This window comes from Ovis aries, chromosome X, assembly GCF_016772045.2.
Source record: "Ovis aries strain OAR_USU_Benz2616 breed Rambouillet chromosome X, ARS-UI_Ramb_v3.0, whole genome shotgun sequence".
In the NCBI taxonomy this organism is placed as follows: Eukaryota; Metazoa; Chordata; class Mammalia; order Artiodactyla; family Bovidae; genus Ovis; species Ovis aries.
The window spans coordinates 114870056-114889628 of NC_056080.1; the positions used below are offsets into that span (position 1 = coordinate 114870056).

The window sequence follows — 19573 nt, forward strand, 5'->3', positions numbered from 1 at the left end:
TTGCTGGGAAGGAGAGGCATGAATGAGATCAGAAAGGGACACAAAGGGGGAATTCCCTGGTGGTCCAGTGGTTAAGATCCCGCCTTCCAAAGCAGGGGATGCAGGTCCCATCTAAGATCAAACCAAGATTCTGCAGTGCGGGCAAAGTTTACAAAAAAAAAAAAAAGGAGGGGATGTCTAGGGTAATGTTTCACCTGGGCCATAGATACATTGGTGTCCTTTTTTTTTTTGATCCTTTAAACTGTACATTTCAAGCACTCTTTTGTTTGTATGATTACTTTGCAATTTTAAAACGGTCTGTTGCCTATAGGCTTGAGAAAATTCCTTTTGAAGTCTGCCTGACACATGTTAAGTAAGGTGCTCTTGATACTAGTCAGGGTTACTATATGTGAGAAGGTGGTTGGTTTACCATAAACTCATCCCGTGTCCAGACACCGCCACCACGGCCCCCACGACCTTCTCCCAGACCTGTGAAACGGAATCTGGGATAACTGTGCCTGTTCATCTCGGATGCCACTGTCCCAATGTGGTCAGGCCAGACACCCCCATTCCAGCAAGGTGGAACCGTGCCCGGAGATACTCTGTCCTGGTCACCATTGCTGCCATCAGGTCATTATTCACCCTTTAAAAACACCTGTTTTGAAGCATCCACCATCCAGATGGGCCACTCATGGCTCACATCCCTCCTTGTCACAACCATCTAGCCATGTCCTAGTTCTACACTCTTATTCTGTGGACTTTGATACCTGGTCATAGGCTTTGCCTCTCCTTTAGATGGCCTGGATTGGAATCCTAACCCTGCGACTTCTAGCTGTAACATTGCCTAACCTCAGTGAGACTCTGCAAGGATGAGTCCCTTATCCGCCTGCTGAATTGCTAGTCTTCTTTCACGAGTCATCCTAGGGGTCTGTCCCCTCTTTGGTAAAGTCTTCATGCTCCCTGAAGTTCTCAGGACTCCCTTTTCTGGGCTTCCGTGGTTCCCTGGCTATGTATCTCCATGTTGGTAATTTTTGCATTGTATTACATTTGTGTGTTTGCATCTGTCTTTCCATTAAACTGGTAGCTCCTATGGGCAAGACCCCATGTGTCTGAATTCCCAGTGCCTCATACTATCCTGGGAACAAAGATTCTGCAAGTATTTATCAGACAGATGGCTGAATGTCCATTTGCATTGTCCTAAAAGTGGTGCGAAGCAAACATTCCTGTGAGTGTCTGATGGGTAAATTTGAGTTGAGTCTAAATGTCTACCAGATGTGTTCTTAGATACTTTTATGGTATTGCTGTTTTCCATTACTGTCATTCTTATAATTTTTCATCTGCCTTTTTAGTAGAAAAGCCAGTTAGAAGGCAACATCTCGACCTCTTATTATACACAGGTTAAAAGGTGATGTCACCGTTAGATATTTCACCTCTCGTTTTGTCCATTTCTGCTTCTTCTGGCCTTCCTTTCAATGGACTTGCAATACCTCAACCCCTGAAATGCAGTTGAAAATGAAGCCCACTGTGACTTTGTGAAGCTGCGGGAGATGCTGATCCGAGTCAACATGGAGGATCTCCGAGAGCAGACCCACAGCCGGCACTATGAGCTGTACCGCCGCTGTAAGCTGGAAGAGATGGGCTTCAAGGACACCGACCCTGACAGCAAACCCTTCAGGTACCTCTCCCATCAGCCCTGCCCAGCCCAACTCAGCCCACCCGGGGGCAGCGGGGAGGCTTGCCCTGGAGAATTCACAGGGCAGGCGAGACACAGGATCCCAGACCTAGCGCTGGAAGGCTGTCACTTGCCAGCTCCACTTGCCTGTCCCTTCTCTGCCCTGGCACACCTGCCAGGGGATGCTGTGGCATGGTGGGCTTGGTAAGCCCCGCTGCTGTGCTTTTAAGAATGGGGGCGGGGAGGAGGCCAGGGGATGGGCAAGGCCTGTGATATTGCTGCCACAGGTGTTCGCATAGTAGCTGTGAGCCCTGAGCCTGGGCCTTGTGCCTCAACGTGGCAGTTTGTGCCTGCCTGCTGATCCACATTCTTCATCGAGCTCCTGCTGCTCTGTCAGGTTTCCAGTCTGTTCTTTACCCTCTCCCCATGATCAAAACCAGGTGGGACCAGGCAGCAGTCACCACACATGTGTCGATGAACTTCCAGCTCTTCATTACTGCCCTTTAGCGTTTGTATTCAAGTGCAAGGTTTGTTTTGACCACCAGATGTGACTAATCCTTGACACCTCAAATCAGAATCTAAGATGCTTTCAGAAAAGAGGAAAGTTTTTGAAAGCATTGCTTCAAATGCTTTCAAATAACTATGCTGATGGGAGCTATGTGAATAAGTGTCTGATCTGTATGCATAATATGTGATGTAAGCCTCACGTTGTAAATTACCATGTCACATGTAGTGCCCTGTATTGGAACATTTCAGGAAATGTCAGGCCTTGATAAACCAGTGAAGGGCTTGCTTGTGGGATAAGCAGGCCTGCAAATGGCCTCTCAGATCCCACAAAACCTTTTCACAGCAGAAAGCCAGCCTGGAGGCATAGAATAGCCATTCCTTTGGGGATGTCTGGTTCTGGAGGGGTAAGTTGATTGCCCTTCATGGACAGGGACCGCTGGAGCCCCTGGAGTTGAAGGAAAACGTGTTGGTCTCTCTGATGGGTGTTCCGTTAGCTTTCTCCCTCCTACCCTTCAGACTGCTTTCATCTGCATCTGCGGGGTAAGAGGTGTCCTCTAGCCCCCTCCTCTCCTCCTCGGCTCCATCCTGACTACCTCTGTTTCTCACATCTTTGCCTTCTGCACACTTTCTCTGCTGGCTCCTTTCCATCTTGTGGGCAGACATTCTTATCCTAAAAAACTCTCCCTCACTCTGCTCCTTGTCACCAGCCTCTGCCCTGTCAAGGAATTTGGCTGTGATGGGAAGAAGAGAGAATGGTTCTGTATTTACTGGCTTCTGTTCCACCATGCCACTGAGTAGAGAGACCTCTAGGTCAGCAGTCACATATTCCAGTGTGATCTCTGAGCCCCATCTTCTTTTTTTTTTTAAAGAATTTTTTGAATGTGGACCATTTTAAAAGTCTTTATTGAATTTGTTACAATATTATTTCTATTTTATGTTTTGGTTTTTTGGCTGTGAGGCATGTGGGATTTTACCTCCCTGATCAGGGATCAAACCCACACCCCCTGCATTGGAAAGCGAAGTCTTAACCACTGGACCACCAGGGAAGTCCCCCATCTTTTTGTTAAAAATCTCAGCACAGTGCTTGATATTCCTTCCCGCTGCCTCCTTCCTGAAATTCTTTGTGGTTGGCTTTTCCAGCATCGGTCTGTCTGGTTAGAGTCCTCTCTCACACTGTTTTACTCCTCAGCCTCTTCGGCAGATTCGTCTCATTCAGCTTCTTCCTTTCTGTGTCTTTCTCAAGGCTTCTGCTACTCTCACTCTCTATTCTCTTTGTGGCTGGTTCTTTCTGCTCTCACAGTCCTAAAGAAATAGATCACTCCCAAGTTAAAATGTTACTTTTGAGCTCAAACTCAGTGATCCCACTGCTTCCTGGATATTTTCACTTGGCCATCCATAGAGGATGCACCTGAAACTCAAGCTGTCTCAAATTTAATTCATCTCTTTCCCTCTTGAATGTACTCATTCTCCATTCACCTGAATCACCTTTGACTCCTCTCGAGTCCTTGGAGTTCTGCTTCCCTCGCTGGTCTCCCTTTCCCTCCCAGCCTTCCCATTAAGATCCCTTCTTTCTTTCTTTCACTGCATCGGGTCTTCATTGTAGCATGCAGGATCTTCACTGTAGCTCGAGGCCTCCTCTCCAGTTGTGATGCACAGGCTCTAGAAAATGCAGCCTTAGTAGTTGCTGCCTATGAGCTTAGTTGTCCCAAGGCATGTGGGATTTTAGTTCCCCAACCAGGGACTGAACCCATGTCCCTGCATCAGAAGGCAGATTCTTAACCACTGGATCACCAGGAAGGTCCCAAGATCCCATCATTTCTTACTTTGTTGGAAAGTCTGTCCTTCACGCAATGCCCAGAGTGGTCTTTCCCATTTTCAAATTGGATCAAGTCAGCCCTGCTTAAAACGCCCAAGTCTTAACATGGCAGCCAACGCCTGCTCTCTCCTGCCACTCTCAGGAACCTTATCTTCCATTACTCCAGCCACATGAGGCCATGCCTGACACCCCAGGTATATGCCATTCCTTCTCCATGTGTGCCTTTCCACAGGGTACCCTCTTCAGAGCACCCACCCTCTTCTTCACCAGGCTTACTCCTATTTCTAGGAAACTAAATCCAGGCACGGGGGTGGGGGGGTGGGGTGGGCAGGGAGACATAACCTAGGCATCTCCCACTGACTGTGAGTTCCTTGATGGCAGGCACAGTGGCTATTGGCTCCAGGTATTGAGTGACTGGCATAGTATCACTTAATTCTGTGTCCAGCATGTGGTAGAGTTTCATTAAGTGTTTGTTGAACTCATTCATTAATGTGGTCAGTTTCAGAGCCAGGACCTGGCAGCATAGTGCAGATGGAAGGACCTAGATTATGAGAGGAAACCCAGCATCCGGTCCCAGCTCTGCCTCTAACTTGCTGTGTGATCTTGAGCGAGTCACCTCACTTCTCTGGGCCTTATCTGTAGAATCAGGGTATAGAAGCACATAGAAGTTCCAAGTCACTCCAAGTTCAAAGCCAGGTGCCCACAGCTCTGTGCTTCTGCTTTTGCATATCTCTAAGAACTGAGGAAGGGAGGGTGGGGGAACCCAGGAGGATCATGGGGGCTGTTTTTCATTGAACAAGAGCCATTCCAAAGGCAGGGGAATTAACCTGACCGTGTTTGCAGTTTACAGGAGACATATGAGGCCAAAAGGAATGAGTTCCTAGGGGAGCTCCAGAAAAAAGAAGAGGAGATGAGACAGATGTTTGTGCAGAGAGTCAAAGAGAAAGAAGCTGAACTTAAAGAGGCAGAGAAAGAGGTAAAATGTGGGTTGGCATGCTAAGTGGGAAGGAAAGGGAGGCTGAACTTAGGTAAGACAAGGGATTTGCCCCAAGAGAGCAGCTGGGGGAACCTTGGGGCCTCAGGCAGGAATGGGACACAGCATCTGTAGCCCTGCCTTGGCTGGCACAGAGAGGCTGTGAGATCTGTGTCTTTTCCATCCCTCAGTCCCCAAGGCCGGGATATTTTCTCACTCTTTGTTATTTAATTCTCTAGACCCCCACTGTCCCATATAGTAGCTATTTAAATGAACTGAAATGAAATAAAGTTTAAAACTCTATCATTTGCATTCACCATATTTTAAATGCTCAATCTTCATGCAACCTCGGGGCTATGAGATGCTGAACATTTCCATCACTGCAGAAAGTTCTATTGGGCAGTGCTGCTCAACACTCAGGACCTGACATTGCCCCTCAAGGTCAGGGGCAGGCTGATTTTTTTTGCCCCCCCTTTCTGGGAGTTCATAGCTCAGAAGGGACAGTTGATCACTTTCTTGGCGATCCTGCCCCATCCTGCCTGCTCTGATGACCATGAGGAAAGATGGTCCCAGGGAGTCCTGGGTACTGTGTTGAATCCTAAGCCAGTGACAGCTGGTGTGTTTCCCACCCACTTCCATTCCATTTCACACTAGTGCTAAAGAACATCTGTGCAGCTCTAGTGAGTTTTTAACTAAGGCTTGATGGTCTATCTGGACTTTACTTAAGCCATGACTAATAGACTGCAGTTAGCCCTTGCACCATTGCCTTGCCTCCAAGGTCCCACTACTGATTCCCCTACTGCTGCCAGATGAATTGGCCTCAGCCACAGTTTTGGTCATGTCAGCAACTGCTTCAGCTCTCTAGGCTTTAAAACCCATAAAGAAAGGAGCACTTAATTGCTTCCCAAGTCTCTTCTTCTTTTAATCTGCCAAGACTCTCCAGTGTTATTGCCAAAGCCCATGGCAAGCGTATTGACTTCATTTCAGTTTCACTTTTCAAAAGAAAAATATCACCCAGTACTTTTAGGAAGAGAGGTAAGGTGATCCTTTGAATGAATGAAAGGCCAGTAAGCAAAAGCCAACTGGACACCACTGATCAGCAGAGCTTCTACCAGCAGCCTACCCTGAGTGACTTGACCCAACAAGTCTGTCATCCACCACCCCTTACTTGGTGACAGGCCCAGATACCTATAGGACACCCAGCCTCCTCCACGGTGTGCTGTGAGGGCTGTAGAACCCTCCATTCCTTCCTGAATCCTCAAAAGATACTGAAATGATGCTTGAGCTGTTCTTACTACTCAGGATAGTTTATCACATTCCAAACACCCCCAGTGTGTGTGTGCTCAGCCACTCAGTTGTGTCCAACTCTTTTGTGACCCCATGGACTGTAGCCCACCAGGCTCCTCTGTCCATGGGATCCTCCAGGCAAGCGTATTGGAGTGATTGTCATTTCTTACTCCAGGGGATCTTCCTGACCCAGGGATCCAACCTGCACTCCACTCCATTATTCTTGCCTAAAAAAATCCCAAGGACAGAAGATGGGCCACAGTCCATGGGGGTGTAAAGACACGACTGAACATGCATGCACACACCCCTAATTCCCCTGATCCATTCATAACAGTAACATATTAGAACATTGTTGCGCTTCTCCTTTGGGTTTCTGACTCTAATCAGGACTAGTTGAACCTCCCCTTGATCAAAGCTGAGGTTTCCACATCCATTTCATTTTCTAAAGTTCTTTTCTTTCCTTCCGCAACCACAGACAAGTGTTTTCTTTGACCAGCTTCAGCACTGTCAAAGTTTTCTCTGCAATCTCCAATGAGTCTCCCTAGTTGGAGAGGCTAAGAAAAGGCAGGGGCCCCTTTCCTATTGAGAGATCTTATTATATGATCATCTAAAGAATGAGTTGACTTTGGGCAAATTCCTTAACTTCTCATACCTTCTGTTTCCTCATAAAATGCAGATAATAACAGAACCTGCCTCATAGGGTTGTTGTGATGATTAAATGAGTTAATACATATAAAGTGCTTAGAAAAGCCAGTACCTGGCCTACAGTAAGCACTCAATACATGTTCTACATTATAACTGATGTTATTATTTTTCATATGTAGTAACTATGGGGACTCCTTTAAATAAAATGCTTGCTTAGACAGAATGCATGTTTCCCTGACCATATTCAGGAGCAGAAGTGTGGAGATAAAATGGCGGAAGAGAACCATTCAGAACATGATGCCCTTTGGTGACATTATAGCTGTCCCTGGCAGAAATGTCTCCTTGGATCCCAGGGTCCTTCATGGTCACTAGCCCGCCCATCCCCACCTCACCCCCACTCCATCCCCCCACCTCCCCCTCACTGTGCTCTGCTCAGCTGAGCTCTGCTCTTCCCAAACCCCCTGTGCTTCCCTGCCAGCTGCATGAGAAGTTTGACCGTCTGAAGAAACTACACCAGGACGAGAAGAAGAAGCTGGAGGATAAGAAGAAATCCCTGGATGATGAAGTGAACGCTTTCAAACAGAGGAAGACGGCGGCCGAGCTGCTCCAGTCCCAGGGCTCCCAGGCTGGAGGCTCACAGACTCTGAAAAGAGACAAAGAGAAGAAAAAGTAAGTGGCAGGCTGCTCTGGGGTGAGGGCCTCTTTCTGCTCCTGCTCATCCCCTCAGGCTGGTGACAGAGGCCAGCTGTGGGCTGATAGGCTCCTTTGGGCCCCTGGACCTGGTCTCGGTGTCCCCACAGGCCCCACAGATTCCCTACATCTGAGGAGCTGAGAGAAGGCGAGGGTTGTGTGTGGCTTCAGAGGACCAGCCCCTCTGCTCCGCCCACTTGGTGAAGTCCTGCCAGCTCAAGGCAGGAGGAGAGGGAGGGAAAGGGGAGGAAAAGCAAAAGGCAAGTGAGAGAGTAGAAAGAAGAAAGGTGGAAACGATGAGAATCTGCAAAGTTACAAGAAGGAGATGAACAAAAAGAAGGGCAGAGAGAGGGTAGCAGAGGCCTCTGGGCCTCCTCTCCCCCCGGGAGGTGGGAGCTGGAAGTGCTCCCAGGCCAGCTCGCTCATCCTATGCCAGAGGTGGTTCAGCCCTGGAGCCCCCGTCACCCCCTTCAGTTCTAAGGGCTGTGGCCAACAGAGTTTAAGCATTGCTGCTGAAGGCTGCAGCCCAGTCCTGGTTTCTCACCCCTTCCTGTCCCTCCCTCTTGGGTGCCTAGTTGTCCCCAGCCTGGGGTGCTGGGAACTTGGCAGGGAATCCTCAGATGCTAATATCCTCTGCAGGCCCCACCCTCCACTGGGGAACGAATCTACGGTCTGTCTGTCTCCCCTGGGGTTTGGCGACACAGGACATTGGGTCAAGAATGCTGACCCGAGCCCTGGGCCTCGCTTGCTGGGGTTACCCATTCCTCATCCCAGAACCAGATAAGAGAAAAGCATTTCCGATGGGACCTGTACAACAGCAGGAAAACATCTAGTGGTCTCTTGCACTCTGGTTGTTTGGGCAGTGTGACTGGAGGAGCCAAACTAAAGTGGTCTGAGGATCTACAGCATGGCCATCGTCAGTGCCTTCTGTTCTTAGCCACTTTTTGCTGGACTCCATTGCTAGTTACTGGCTGGAAATCTTCCTTTCTTGTTTCCCCTGGCTCATCACTTAGGAATAAAGCAGTACCACATTTCACCAAGAATAAAATGCAACAGTAAAATATCTTAACTTTGAAGGTACTAAGTTTTGCCATCTGATTATTCTTTTTTCAAAAGTGTCATTTGGGCATTTTCACCATTTAGTTCAGAGATTTTTGTAATGGAGTCACAACACTGTATGTCAAAATCACTGAGGATCTCATTTTTTTTTTTTTTTTTTGGTATTACATGATAAAATTCAACTACCCCAAACAAAGCCTCTTTGGACACACTCTATATTAACTGACCTCTAATGGTGTGTTAGTTGTAGCAGCAGGAATGGATTCCTATTTTTAAGATCAGAAAAGTCTAAATTAGTCTTCCAGCTCTAACCTGCTGCCTTCACAGTCCCGAGGTGTTTGTTAACAGGATCCCTGGGGCAGTTTCACAGCCTGCTGGCCGGAATTAGGAGATTCATTTGTTGGGACCCCACTGACACTCAACTATATAAATAGTTCCCATTGAGCTGTTCAGCAGAAGTTCTTCCCAGACCAGGCTTTCTCCTAGTTGCCTCCAATTGACTGACCACCACCCCACCCCTAAGCCGAAAACCCCACGTAAGGAGACATGTCTCTCCAGTCTTCCAGGAATATTTGGAGCTGGTGATGGCACCCTTTTCCAATTTTGAGATGAGTGAAAACCTCACTCACACCAGGCACGTCCTATTAACAAGAGAGCCTGACAAAACAGCCTGCTGTCTTCTATACTTTCAGATACATGTGTCTGCTGGTCTGGGCTTCTTATGTAATTCCCCAAACAGTTGCCTAACCTCTGGAAGACCCATCTTTAGCTCGGTGTCACTCTGGTCCCATGGTGATGATGGCAGGGGGTGGGGGGCGGTGAAGGGCAAAAGTGGGGGTAGAAGCATTTCTTCTGGAGAGATGGTGGTTGGATCTAATAGTCACCTACTGAGAATTTCCTTTGGCTGCCCTTAAAGAAGTTAAGAAAAAGTACTGGTGTTTCAGGGGATCCCTACCAGCCCACCCTCCCACCTTCCCCTCCCCACTCCTCCTAATCTCCTCTGACCTCTAACTCTTCATTATTTGCATCAATTCATAATATTTGATTTCTCCCCAAGCTCACTCCATCTTCATCAGCTCTTACTGTTTTACAGTTAACTCTGCTGTTTGCTGCATGCTGCATGATACCCAGGGCCCTGGTAAGCTTTATTAACTCTAAATAGAACTGGCAGTGGCTTCTAGAACACATATCCCCAAGTCTCACCCCCTGCCCAACACACATATCTATTATCAAAGAAGCTGCCTCATTGTTCTAGCTGGTTTTCTCTTGTGACTTATAATATTAAGAAATAGTCTAGTGTGATTCCAAGTGTACATGTGCAATATTTGCCTTCCTGATTAAAAGTGGGGTGTTTTCAGACCTGTCTACCTAGCCTAGGTGGAACCTGTGATAGGTATTTGAGGTTTCCATTTTAGCCACTTTTTTTTCTTAAGGAGACTTCAGCATTACTTTCAAAATTAACTAAACTGTAGTGATGAGGGGAACTGTTGGGTTCACAAGCCCTGTCCTGCAATGTCACGGTCAGCTTTGAGCCCCAGGTTTGGGAAGGTTTCAAGTCAATGGAAACTTGCTTCTCTGTTTCCCTCTGGAGGCTGTTTCTTATCTGAGGGGTTCAAATTTTCTAATTTCATTTGGCTATGTAATCTCCCAAAACCATAATAAAAGGAGAAGAAAGTGAAGAGTTAGATATTATAGAGAATTCCTTATACTCTATCCACAAGTACCAACTTCATGAACACCTCTGATGAGGAGATAAGCAGGTAACCTTAGTAAGATGCATTCCTGAGGGCTAGGTGTCATGTCAACAGGAGTAAATAAGCAGCCCCTGGCATCACATAGTTTATAGGTTGATTATAGCAGTGATTAAGCTTCCAGATCTATTTTACTAGACAGGTAGTGAGTGGGGAGGAGCACAAATATTTTCAATATAACATAATTAGGAGTATTACCATTTAAAACTTTACCATAGAAACTTTCAAACAGGAACAAAAGAAGAGAGAGGATAATACAATGGAGCCCCATGTACCCACCCCCCAGCCCCCAAAGTACTGTCAACATAAGCCAGTCCTGTCTCATTTATTGCCCCCAATTTGGCTGGATTATTGTAAAGCAAAACACATCTCATTTCATCTGTCACTACTTCAGCATGGATCTCTAAGAGCTAATGACTCTTAAAAAAAAATAACCACAATGCCACCAGTATCACACCTCCAAATTTAACAATTCATTCGCATAAAATTTCTAGCCAGGGTTCAGAATACCCTCATTGTCTCATAAATGCCTTTTAGATTTGGTTTGTTTGGATCGGGGAATATAAAATATTGAGAAGACTTCTCCACACTCACCATGCAGTTTATGATTTAAATGGAGAACCTCCTGTTAGTCACCAAAATAATTGCTGCAGCTACTGCACCGGGGACTTTGGGCAGCTGGCAAAACATCCTGCTGCTGCTGCTGCTGAGTCACTTCAGTCGTGTCCGACTCTGTGCGACCCCATAGACGGCAGCCTACCAGGCTCCCACGTCCCTGGGATTCTCCAAGCAAGAACACTGGAGTGGGTTGCCGTTTCCTTCTCCAATGCATGAAAGTAAAAAGTGAAAGTGAAGTTGCTCAGCCGTGTCCGACTCTTAGCGACCCCATGGACTGCAGCCTACCAGGCTCCTCCATCCATGGGATTTTCCAGGCAAGAGTACTGGAGTGGGATGCCATTGCCTTCTCCAGGCAGAACATCCTACTTTCAAGCAAATCCCGAAGAGGAAGTCCATAGAGGCTTCTGAAACATAAGGCCTATGAAATTGGGCCAAAGGAAACAACCCTTAAAGAACAATGAAATGATTTCTTGTCTGGCTTAAAGGCAAGACTTGGAGCCCTGTGCATTGACTTGAATGAAACCTAGGAAGACACAGTTCTGGAGTGTATGTCCATGGCCGCAGTCCTGGTGCCCAGCAGAGTGGCTGATGCTCGGTTCACGTGTATTTCCTCGGTTCCCCTATTTTCAAGGAGGAAAATAGGAAAGATGCATCCTACTCAGTTAGCTTTCAGTTCGTGAAACCCAAATTAACGTGGTTTGACACAGTTTGGTTCGGCTTTCCCCGAGCAAATCAGTGGTAGTGGCCATTACTAAAATGAATCCTTTCAAAACTATAATTAAAGCCACAATTAACGAGCAAGAGTCAATTGACAAACAGTGGGAACAGCCAACCCCGACCCTAAGCAGGTTGGCTTTTTCTGGCATGCTTCTCCCCAGCAGACCACAAGAGCAGTTCCAAACCAAGTAGAGATTGCCGTCTGTAGCCGTCTGCAGTTGGAACAAAACGCTTCCTCTGTGGCCCACACACAGTTGTAGGTATTCTGGCAGGGGGACAGAGTATGATGTATGGACAGTTCGCCTAGCGAAATATTTCAGCCTTCCCAGGCCGCCCAGCCCTTGCAGTGTTCTATAGGTTTCTTTTCCCCTGGGAAATAGACAAGGAAGAACAAGAAAGCTGAGCTTTCATAGGACCTTTTAATACTATTCAAAGTGTTTTTCCGCACGCTCTCTTATTTTCACATTACGACAGTCCTGTGAGGCAGAGGAGGAAGGTGCTGATCTTCAGTTCACAAGATGAACAAAATGGAGGCATGGGGTTAAGGGACTTACCAAGGTTGACACAGGGAGTTATTGGCAGAACTGGAATGAGAACGCAAAACTGGTTCTGGTATAAATTGCCATCCTCATGCGTGTGTGTGTGTGTGTGTGTGTGTGTGTGTGTGTATGTGTATTCACTCTGAGGAAGCGACTGTACAGATAGACTCAGCTTATGCTTTTAACTATCCCTCCCCAATATCTTTAATGAAAGAAATGTGTTCAGGTAAAAAAAAGAAATAAAACCAGGGGCTTGGGTCCACAGGCAAGGAGTTCTCAGGGACACTATGGTGTGAAGGAGAGTCATAATCAAGCAACCCAGGGATTCAGGCTCTGCCCCTGTAGGTTGTGATTCTTTGTGACCTTGGGCAAGTCAGTTGGGCTCGCAGTGTTTCTCAGCCTCCTCATAAGTCAGATGGGGACCAATACAACTTGTCCCCATTTATGTCACAAGGGTGAAGTTTGAATGGGAGAAAGTTCAAAGTGCAGAGTGAACACAAACCAATAATGGATTTCCATTGTTCAGGTTTCCAGGTGACTGTGGTTAGACCCTGGTGCAGAGGCCAGTCACCACCCCCAGATACTTCTCAAACAGATCTTGCCCCAGGGGACCAGTTAGTGGACTGGGGCTCTTCTAAGGTGAAACCTCTACCCCCTCGGCATTTGCTGTGGAGTGAGGCCATCACTGGTTGAGAGCCTGGCACTCTGTACTGTGGCCTGAGCCACTTGGAGATTTGCTGAAGGTGTTCCTGTACAAGGTGTCTGGGTCGGGAGCACTAGTCAGGACCTAATCATTAAGAAGAGAGAAAAAGAATTCTTGTGGCTCTTGATTATTTTACTAGCTGATGCCATGACGATCGCTACTCAGAGGTGTGTGGGGGTGAATGAGAGAGAAAGCATGTTCCCAGAAGCCAATACAATAAGACCTTAAGACCATCTAACATAGCTATATTCTAATTTATCCATCAGTCATCATGACAATTTTCTTCTAACCTTTGTTTTGTTTTTTACATTAATCCATCCATTCATTAACCCAACTTCTCTTTTCATTTTCAGTTTGGGTTTCCTGTAGACGCCCTTTTCCTGCGCAACAGAGCTGGGCCTCCCTTTCTCTAATTCCCCCTTAACACGTCTGCGGGGCACACAACCTGTGCCCTCCCCTTTCTTCCTGCCAAGGTTTATAGAAGCCCGAGAGTCTGAGGACCCAGTCTGGCCTCTGGGCAAGAAGCCAGCAGTCACGTGGTTTAAAGCTGCATCCTGCATCCCAGTGCCCCTCCCAGCGCCCCCAGCCGGCCACTCCCGCCCCGTCTTTGACTGTAACATGTGCAGGGGTTCTGCCTGCTCCACGGGACCACCAGCTTCCCTGTTCCAACTCCGAATGCTGTTTGTTCCCCCGAGGTATTTGCATCCAGCCTGGCTGGGTGAGCACCAGTCAGCAGGGTTTTCCCCCTTAGTCTGCAGTCACTTGGCTTCCCCAACCACCACTAAGCCCCCGACAGGAACCACAGCCTCTCCTCAGAGGGTTCCCAGCCCTTTCCAGTTTTGATTCACTTAAAAGTGACTGCACTCAAACTCTGTTAAGAACCTGAAATGAGTTTATTTGCACCCAGCCCTTCCCAGACAACACAACTGCTGAAGAAAATAGCATAAATGTCCCTCTCTGTAATTCTGAGTACCCTACAGATGCAGGAGGGAGAATAAACCTGACTATTAGTACCAGCGGAGTGTCTTATGGAATTGTTATGAGATGTCTCACATCTCCTCTGTAATTTCCCTGAGAATGCCACACCATCCCAACAAGGCAGGGTCAGTAGCAGGTGTAAGCATCCTGTGTCATAAACTGCCAGACCGAGTGGTTCAAGAATCAGTGTTTTTAGTTCAGCTTTGAGGAATCTTCCAGTCTGTTTATTTAGTGAATTTGATGATGATGAATTTCAATTTGTATTTTGCATGTGTCTCTTATTAAGAAGAGGAGGTGAGACTGTCAGTCGAAGAAGAGAAAAGAGATGCTGTGCCTTGGAAGGTCCCTAACTTTGCCTCTAAGGATTTGATATTTGAAAACTTCTAGCCTGGATTTGTATAATGGGGCCTCTCTGATAGTGGCTTTGGGAACCCCTTGGAAGTTGAGAGCCCTCCCTTGTCAGGGCCATGAGGAACATTGGACTTTGGTGTTAGACTAGTGAGAAAGTGAGAGCTGGCGGTGACTGGCAATGATCCATGGCTAACACGCCGTTTCTCTGCCCTTCCTTTGCAGTAATCCATGGCTGTGTACTGAATAGTATTCCCTGCTACAGCTGGACTGGACTCCACTTAGCCTTTTAAGCCAAGGTTCCTATTGTAACTGACAGCTTTCCTTTGGGGTGCCAGGCAGCAGGGTCCCCGGCCCCTGCCATGTTCTTCCACTTCAAGCCCCACCTCTTCTTTCTATTTCTGCCTCACAGTCCCACTAGCATTGACCATGACCTTTTTTATTTTTGAGATTTTTATTTTTTGGTCACTTGCTTTGAAAACACACAATCGAACAAGGCTATGCCAAATTTTCAGGCCTTTTTGAAGTATTGAGAATGGGAAGGGGGTGTTCTCTTTTCAATAATAGATAATAACAGGAAGCAAAAAGTAGAAACGGAAAGCAAACGAATGCACACACTTTATCTTTTCTTGTTGGCAAAGCAAGAGGACAGTTTTGAGATGTATTGTTTGGTGAGTCACTGACTGGTGAGTGGCCAGAAGCAAGTATGAAGGTGATGCTGCCAAAGCAGAAGCTAGTTTCTTGAGAAAATCCAAGTCACACAGTGGAGTATTTTAGGAGACCCTATGCTTAGAGATTTAAAAGCCAAAAAAAAAAGCTTGGATCCTCAACTTGGCTCAGGGAGATGCTAAGTTAAGGCTGTCAAGTTTCCATGGGAAAGGATTCTTATTTGCAGCTTTGACCAGTTTCAGAGCTGCTTCCCAAGGATCCCAAACTTAAACAACTAACGGTCTCCATCCCCTGCCCCCCCACCTCCCCACCCCCTGCCACAGTAATTATTTGCATCACAAATAGGAGGTCCCCTCATTTACATTTATTTACAGATTAACTACTTGAGGTTTGAGTGGTTCTGAAAACTTCAAAAGGTATTAGAGCCACCCAGCCTTTGGAGACCTTCAGAGACTGGGCAGGAATTTTGTATGAAAGGAGATATTTGGGCCCAGAAGACAGGTAGGACCCACTTTTTGTAAGAGGAAATCGAGGCGCAGAGAAATGAAGGGACTTTGCCAGAGATCCCAAGGCTGTTTCGTGGCAAAAGTCAGGCTAAATTCAGTGTCTTCTGAGACCCGATCCTTTTCACAAATGGATTCAATCTGTTCATGTTCATTCCTGGAGACAAGTCTTTTGATGTTCAGGAGAAAATGAATAGTTAGTATTAGAGCACCTTTGAGGTTTTATTTCCCATAGAAAAATATTCGCAGATGGGGTGGGCAGGGATGGGCAAAGCAGAGGACTCTAGTCCTGCCCCTGAACTGAGTGCTTCTGCTGACGATAAGAGTCATGGACACCTGTTAGCTGCTCAGCTTTCCTGGGAGTCTGGAATGAGGCATGTGAGTGCGGAAGTTTAACAGGTGCCAGAGATGACCCTTGTCATCAAGGAAGTTTGGTAAACAAAAATCTAACTTGTGTGTGAACATGAGACCTTTATAAAGTCAACCAAGGCTATGTAAAATAATGAAAATGCTTATTTTATCGGGTAGCTTGTCTCACTGTAAACAGATTTTTTTTTCCTTCTTCAGTGAAAAAAAATTTTTACTGAGTATAATTGTTACTATTAGAAAAAAAATTACCCTAATACTCTGTTTACTTCTGGTGAAACAAAACCAGTCATTAGAAACGGTCTGTGTCCCGCCCCACCCCTACCCTAGACTGAAATGGTTTTCCTGAAAAATCCCCACATGTACACACACACACACATACGCCTCATTTCTCTTAAGCCAAGAAGTTTGCTTTTCCTAGATGCAGGATAGATCACTTTTGGTTTTGTTTATGTTTTTTTGTTTGTTTGTTTTAATCATTTGGCATTCACATGTGGCTGTCAATATGCGCTCTTTTTTTTTTTTAATTAAAACAAGAAGCTTGAAACTGGTGTGTGGTATTCTTAAAACCTTCTCAGCAGATTTTCCAGTGGTGATGGCCCATCAGTGACCCCATTTCTCACCTGTCTTCTCCATGTATAATCTGTGCTACCTCACACTGCCCAGCTCCCTGACCCTGTCTTACTTTGAATGTCCTTTTTCTTTGGCTAATTTCATGTTTTCTTTCTCTTTCCCTCTCCAGCTTTTTTTAATCTTGTCTTCAGCAGCTGCACTAAGTCTAAAGGAGAAGACTCCCATTATAGAAGAGTTAGGGTTTCCATATTGTGTCAAACCAGAAACCAACCAATTTCCTCTCCCTCCAAATTGTGTGCACACGTGCGTACATACACACACACACACACACACACTCAACAAGTGTTCATGTGTCCAGGCAAGAAGCTCTCTCCCAACTTACATGGTATTTTAAATGGAAGTGTTTTGTCCTAATCTAATAAGGCAGGAAAAGATCTGTCCGAGCTGGAGAATGGACCCAATGTAACCTCAGAGAGACAACTGCAGGATGACTCACCCAAGTGTAAGTGACTGAGGCAGGAGACCTCAGCTGTGGGTGTGGGAGTACTGTTCACAAGTTTTTCATTTGAGTTTTCTGTTTTTCCTTGTAAACACCATTTCTCCGGTTCAATGGGTTGATTGTCTACAGCCACTATTAAACATTTCTGAATATGGATGAGAAAGTCAAGCAACATTCATATCTTCAGCATTCACAGACCTTCTGCAGACCCCCTCAGCAAGTGGGGCAAGTGGATCTACTAACATTCAGGTGGAGAAAGGAAAGGAGAAATGGGGGAGTTTAAGCTTAGTGAGAGCAAAATTACTCCATTCATCCTTCCAAGGCCAGTTGGGGTTTTTGAGAGAGGTTTCTGCTCAATGTGGGACCTGGAGGGAGAGCTTTGATGTTGATAAATCTGCCCCAAATTCATTGGTTTAACTTGGATCGAAATGCCATGTGAGTGTGCTCATCCCCATATAGCCCTACAACTATTGCCATTCCACTGTCCCGTGTCTCTTGAGAGAGCCTCTTTGCATGTTTTCCAAAATCTGTGTTCATTCTTCCTTTCTTCTCCTTTGTTCTTTTTGCTCAGAGATGTGACCAGTCACTGCCCCTCTGGGGCTTTCATTTGCCAGGAGAAACATCCCAAAACCAGCACTGTTTAGCTTGATACCTTTATAATGTCCATGTGAATTTTCAATAAAATTCAAAGAAATGCTCAGTGGCTGTGTGATTATTAGGTGATGCCTTAGGAGGAGTGGGTGGCTTCCTTTCAAGAGGGTGATTTGAGGGGCTCAGGGAGGCACCATTACCCTGTTTGTAACCTTCCTGGGTGGGCTGCTGTGCCCAAACCCCCCATATGGGTTTGAAATTTCCATGGGCTTGCTGGGTGGGGGAAGTCCTTTACTTTTCCTTCATTAGCATGGATTTCACTGATCCGTTGAGCTCATCTAGGATAATAGATGGAGAAAGTGGAGTGCCAGATCCTATAGAATAAGAGTCGATTGAGTTTTAATTCCAGAAGGAAAAGGACTATGCTGCATGGCTTCTCTTATTATTACTGTGATGTGAACATCCTGAAAATTCATGGGCATGACTCCAAAAGCCTTCTATAAATAGGGTCTATTAGAGAGGGAAGCTTCCTTGTCCCTCCCAGCATTCAAGTGGGCAAGAGGGACAGTGGTCGGTTTTCATAATTCTGGCCACAATCGTGGTGGAATTTCCTTCCCTCGCCTTCATTTCCTGAATAGCCAGATGCTGGAGACCGGAAGGTGGTTGGTACCCTCTCCGCACCAAGCCCTTGGAGACCTCTGAAGGGAAGGGGTACCAGGGAAAACGACACTGGCCTGTATCTGTGCAACTCGCACCCTAGAGAGCAGCCGAGCGGGACAACAATCGCCCGTGACGTCACTGAGCCCCCAGCGTCCTGGAGGTGTGGAAAAATACCGGTTCTGGAGCCAGACACTTGCTAGCTGTGTGTGTTTGGGGGCAAGTTGTGATCAAAACCTCCCTGTAAAAGAATATCAGCAACTCCCTTGCAGGGATGATTGCAATGGTTTCGTGAGCTACTGTAAACTAAGGAGGTGGGTGTTCACTAAAGGAAATCCCTACTAAGGACAGAGTTTCCCCTTTACTAGAAATATCTTAGGTTCTTCCAATCCATGGTTTCTCACCCTCAGTATTATTATTGTCTTTTGAGACCAGATAATTCTTTGTTGTGGAGGCCGATGCGTGCATTGTAGCATCCTTACCCACTAGATGTCAGTAGCACACTATACTACCCCATCCCCAGTTCTGACAAAACTGTCTCCAGATAATGCCAAACGTCCCCTGGAGGGCAAAATTGCCCCAAATTGGGAACCATTGCTCTGGGCCATGGGTCAGCAAACTTTTCCAGTAAAGGGCCAGCAGGCAAATATTTTAGGCTTCGCAGGCCACATGGTGTCAGAAACTATTTTACTGCTCTGCTGCTGCTGCTGCTAAGTCACTTCAGTCGTGTCCGACTCTGTGTGACCCCATAGACGGCAGCCCACCAGGCTCCCCCATCCCTGGGATTCTCCAAGCAAGAACACTGGAGTGGGTTGCCATTTCCTTCTCCAATGCATGAAAGTGAAAAGTGAAAGGGAAGTCGCTCAGTCGTGTCCAACTCTTCGATACCCCATGGACTGTAGCTACCAGGCTCCTCCGTCCATGGGAGGGTCATATAAACACAGGGAGTGTGACTGGATTTGGCCTGTGGGCCACTGTTTGTCGATCCCACTTGTAATGCATTTTGGTGCTTGTTAACACATCACAGGTGGCGCTAGTGGTAAAGAATCTGCCTGTCAATACAGGAGACACAGGTTCAATCCCTGGATTGGGAAGATCCCCTGGAGTAGGAAGTGGCAAGCCATTCTAGTATTCTTGCCTTGAAAATTCCATGGACAGAGAAGACTGGTGGGCTACAGTCCTTGGGGTCGCAGAGACAGACACGACTGAGCATGCATAGATGAATGCATCACAAAACCTAAAGGTCTTAGAAGTGACTGGCTGGTAAAAAGAAATCAGAAATGAAGGCAAATGGCTGATATTTTAATACAAGTTGGTGGGGAAATGGGCTTGGTTAACTAAAATTTGTGTATCATTTTCCTAGAGCATAGATGGGGGCAAGGGTCTGCTGGGTTGCTGAGAGCCAGTTCCTAGGGACTTGCTAAGCAGTGAGA

The 19573-nt window shown here is 46.6% G+C and overlaps 1 protein-coding gene across 11 annotated transcripts in view; it reads left to right on the top strand.

Annotated features, from left to right (window-relative positions):
* Window positions 1-17592, top strand: part of SEPTIN6 (septin 6) — a 76082-nt gene extending 58490 nt beyond the window's left edge. For 2 of the 11 annotated variants that reach the window (XM_042242096.2, XM_042242100.2), the window contains 4 exons: window positions 1486-1654; window positions 4818-4950; window positions 7358-7548; window positions 16563-17592. In XM_042242096.2, the coding sequence (XP_042098030.1) occupies window positions 1486-1654; window positions 4818-4950; window positions 7358-7548; window positions 16563-16572 (503 nt within the window). In that variant the 3' untranslated portion in view covers window positions 16573-17592. Of the gene's footprint in view, window positions 1-1485; window positions 1655-4817; window positions 4951-7357; window positions 7549-9721; window positions 16368-16562 lie in introns of those variants that run through there. The other 9 variants (XM_060408265.1, XM_060408266.1, XM_042242095.2 and 6 more) reach the window with 5 other exon arrangements.
* Window positions 17593-19573: the final 1981 nt, after the last annotated feature.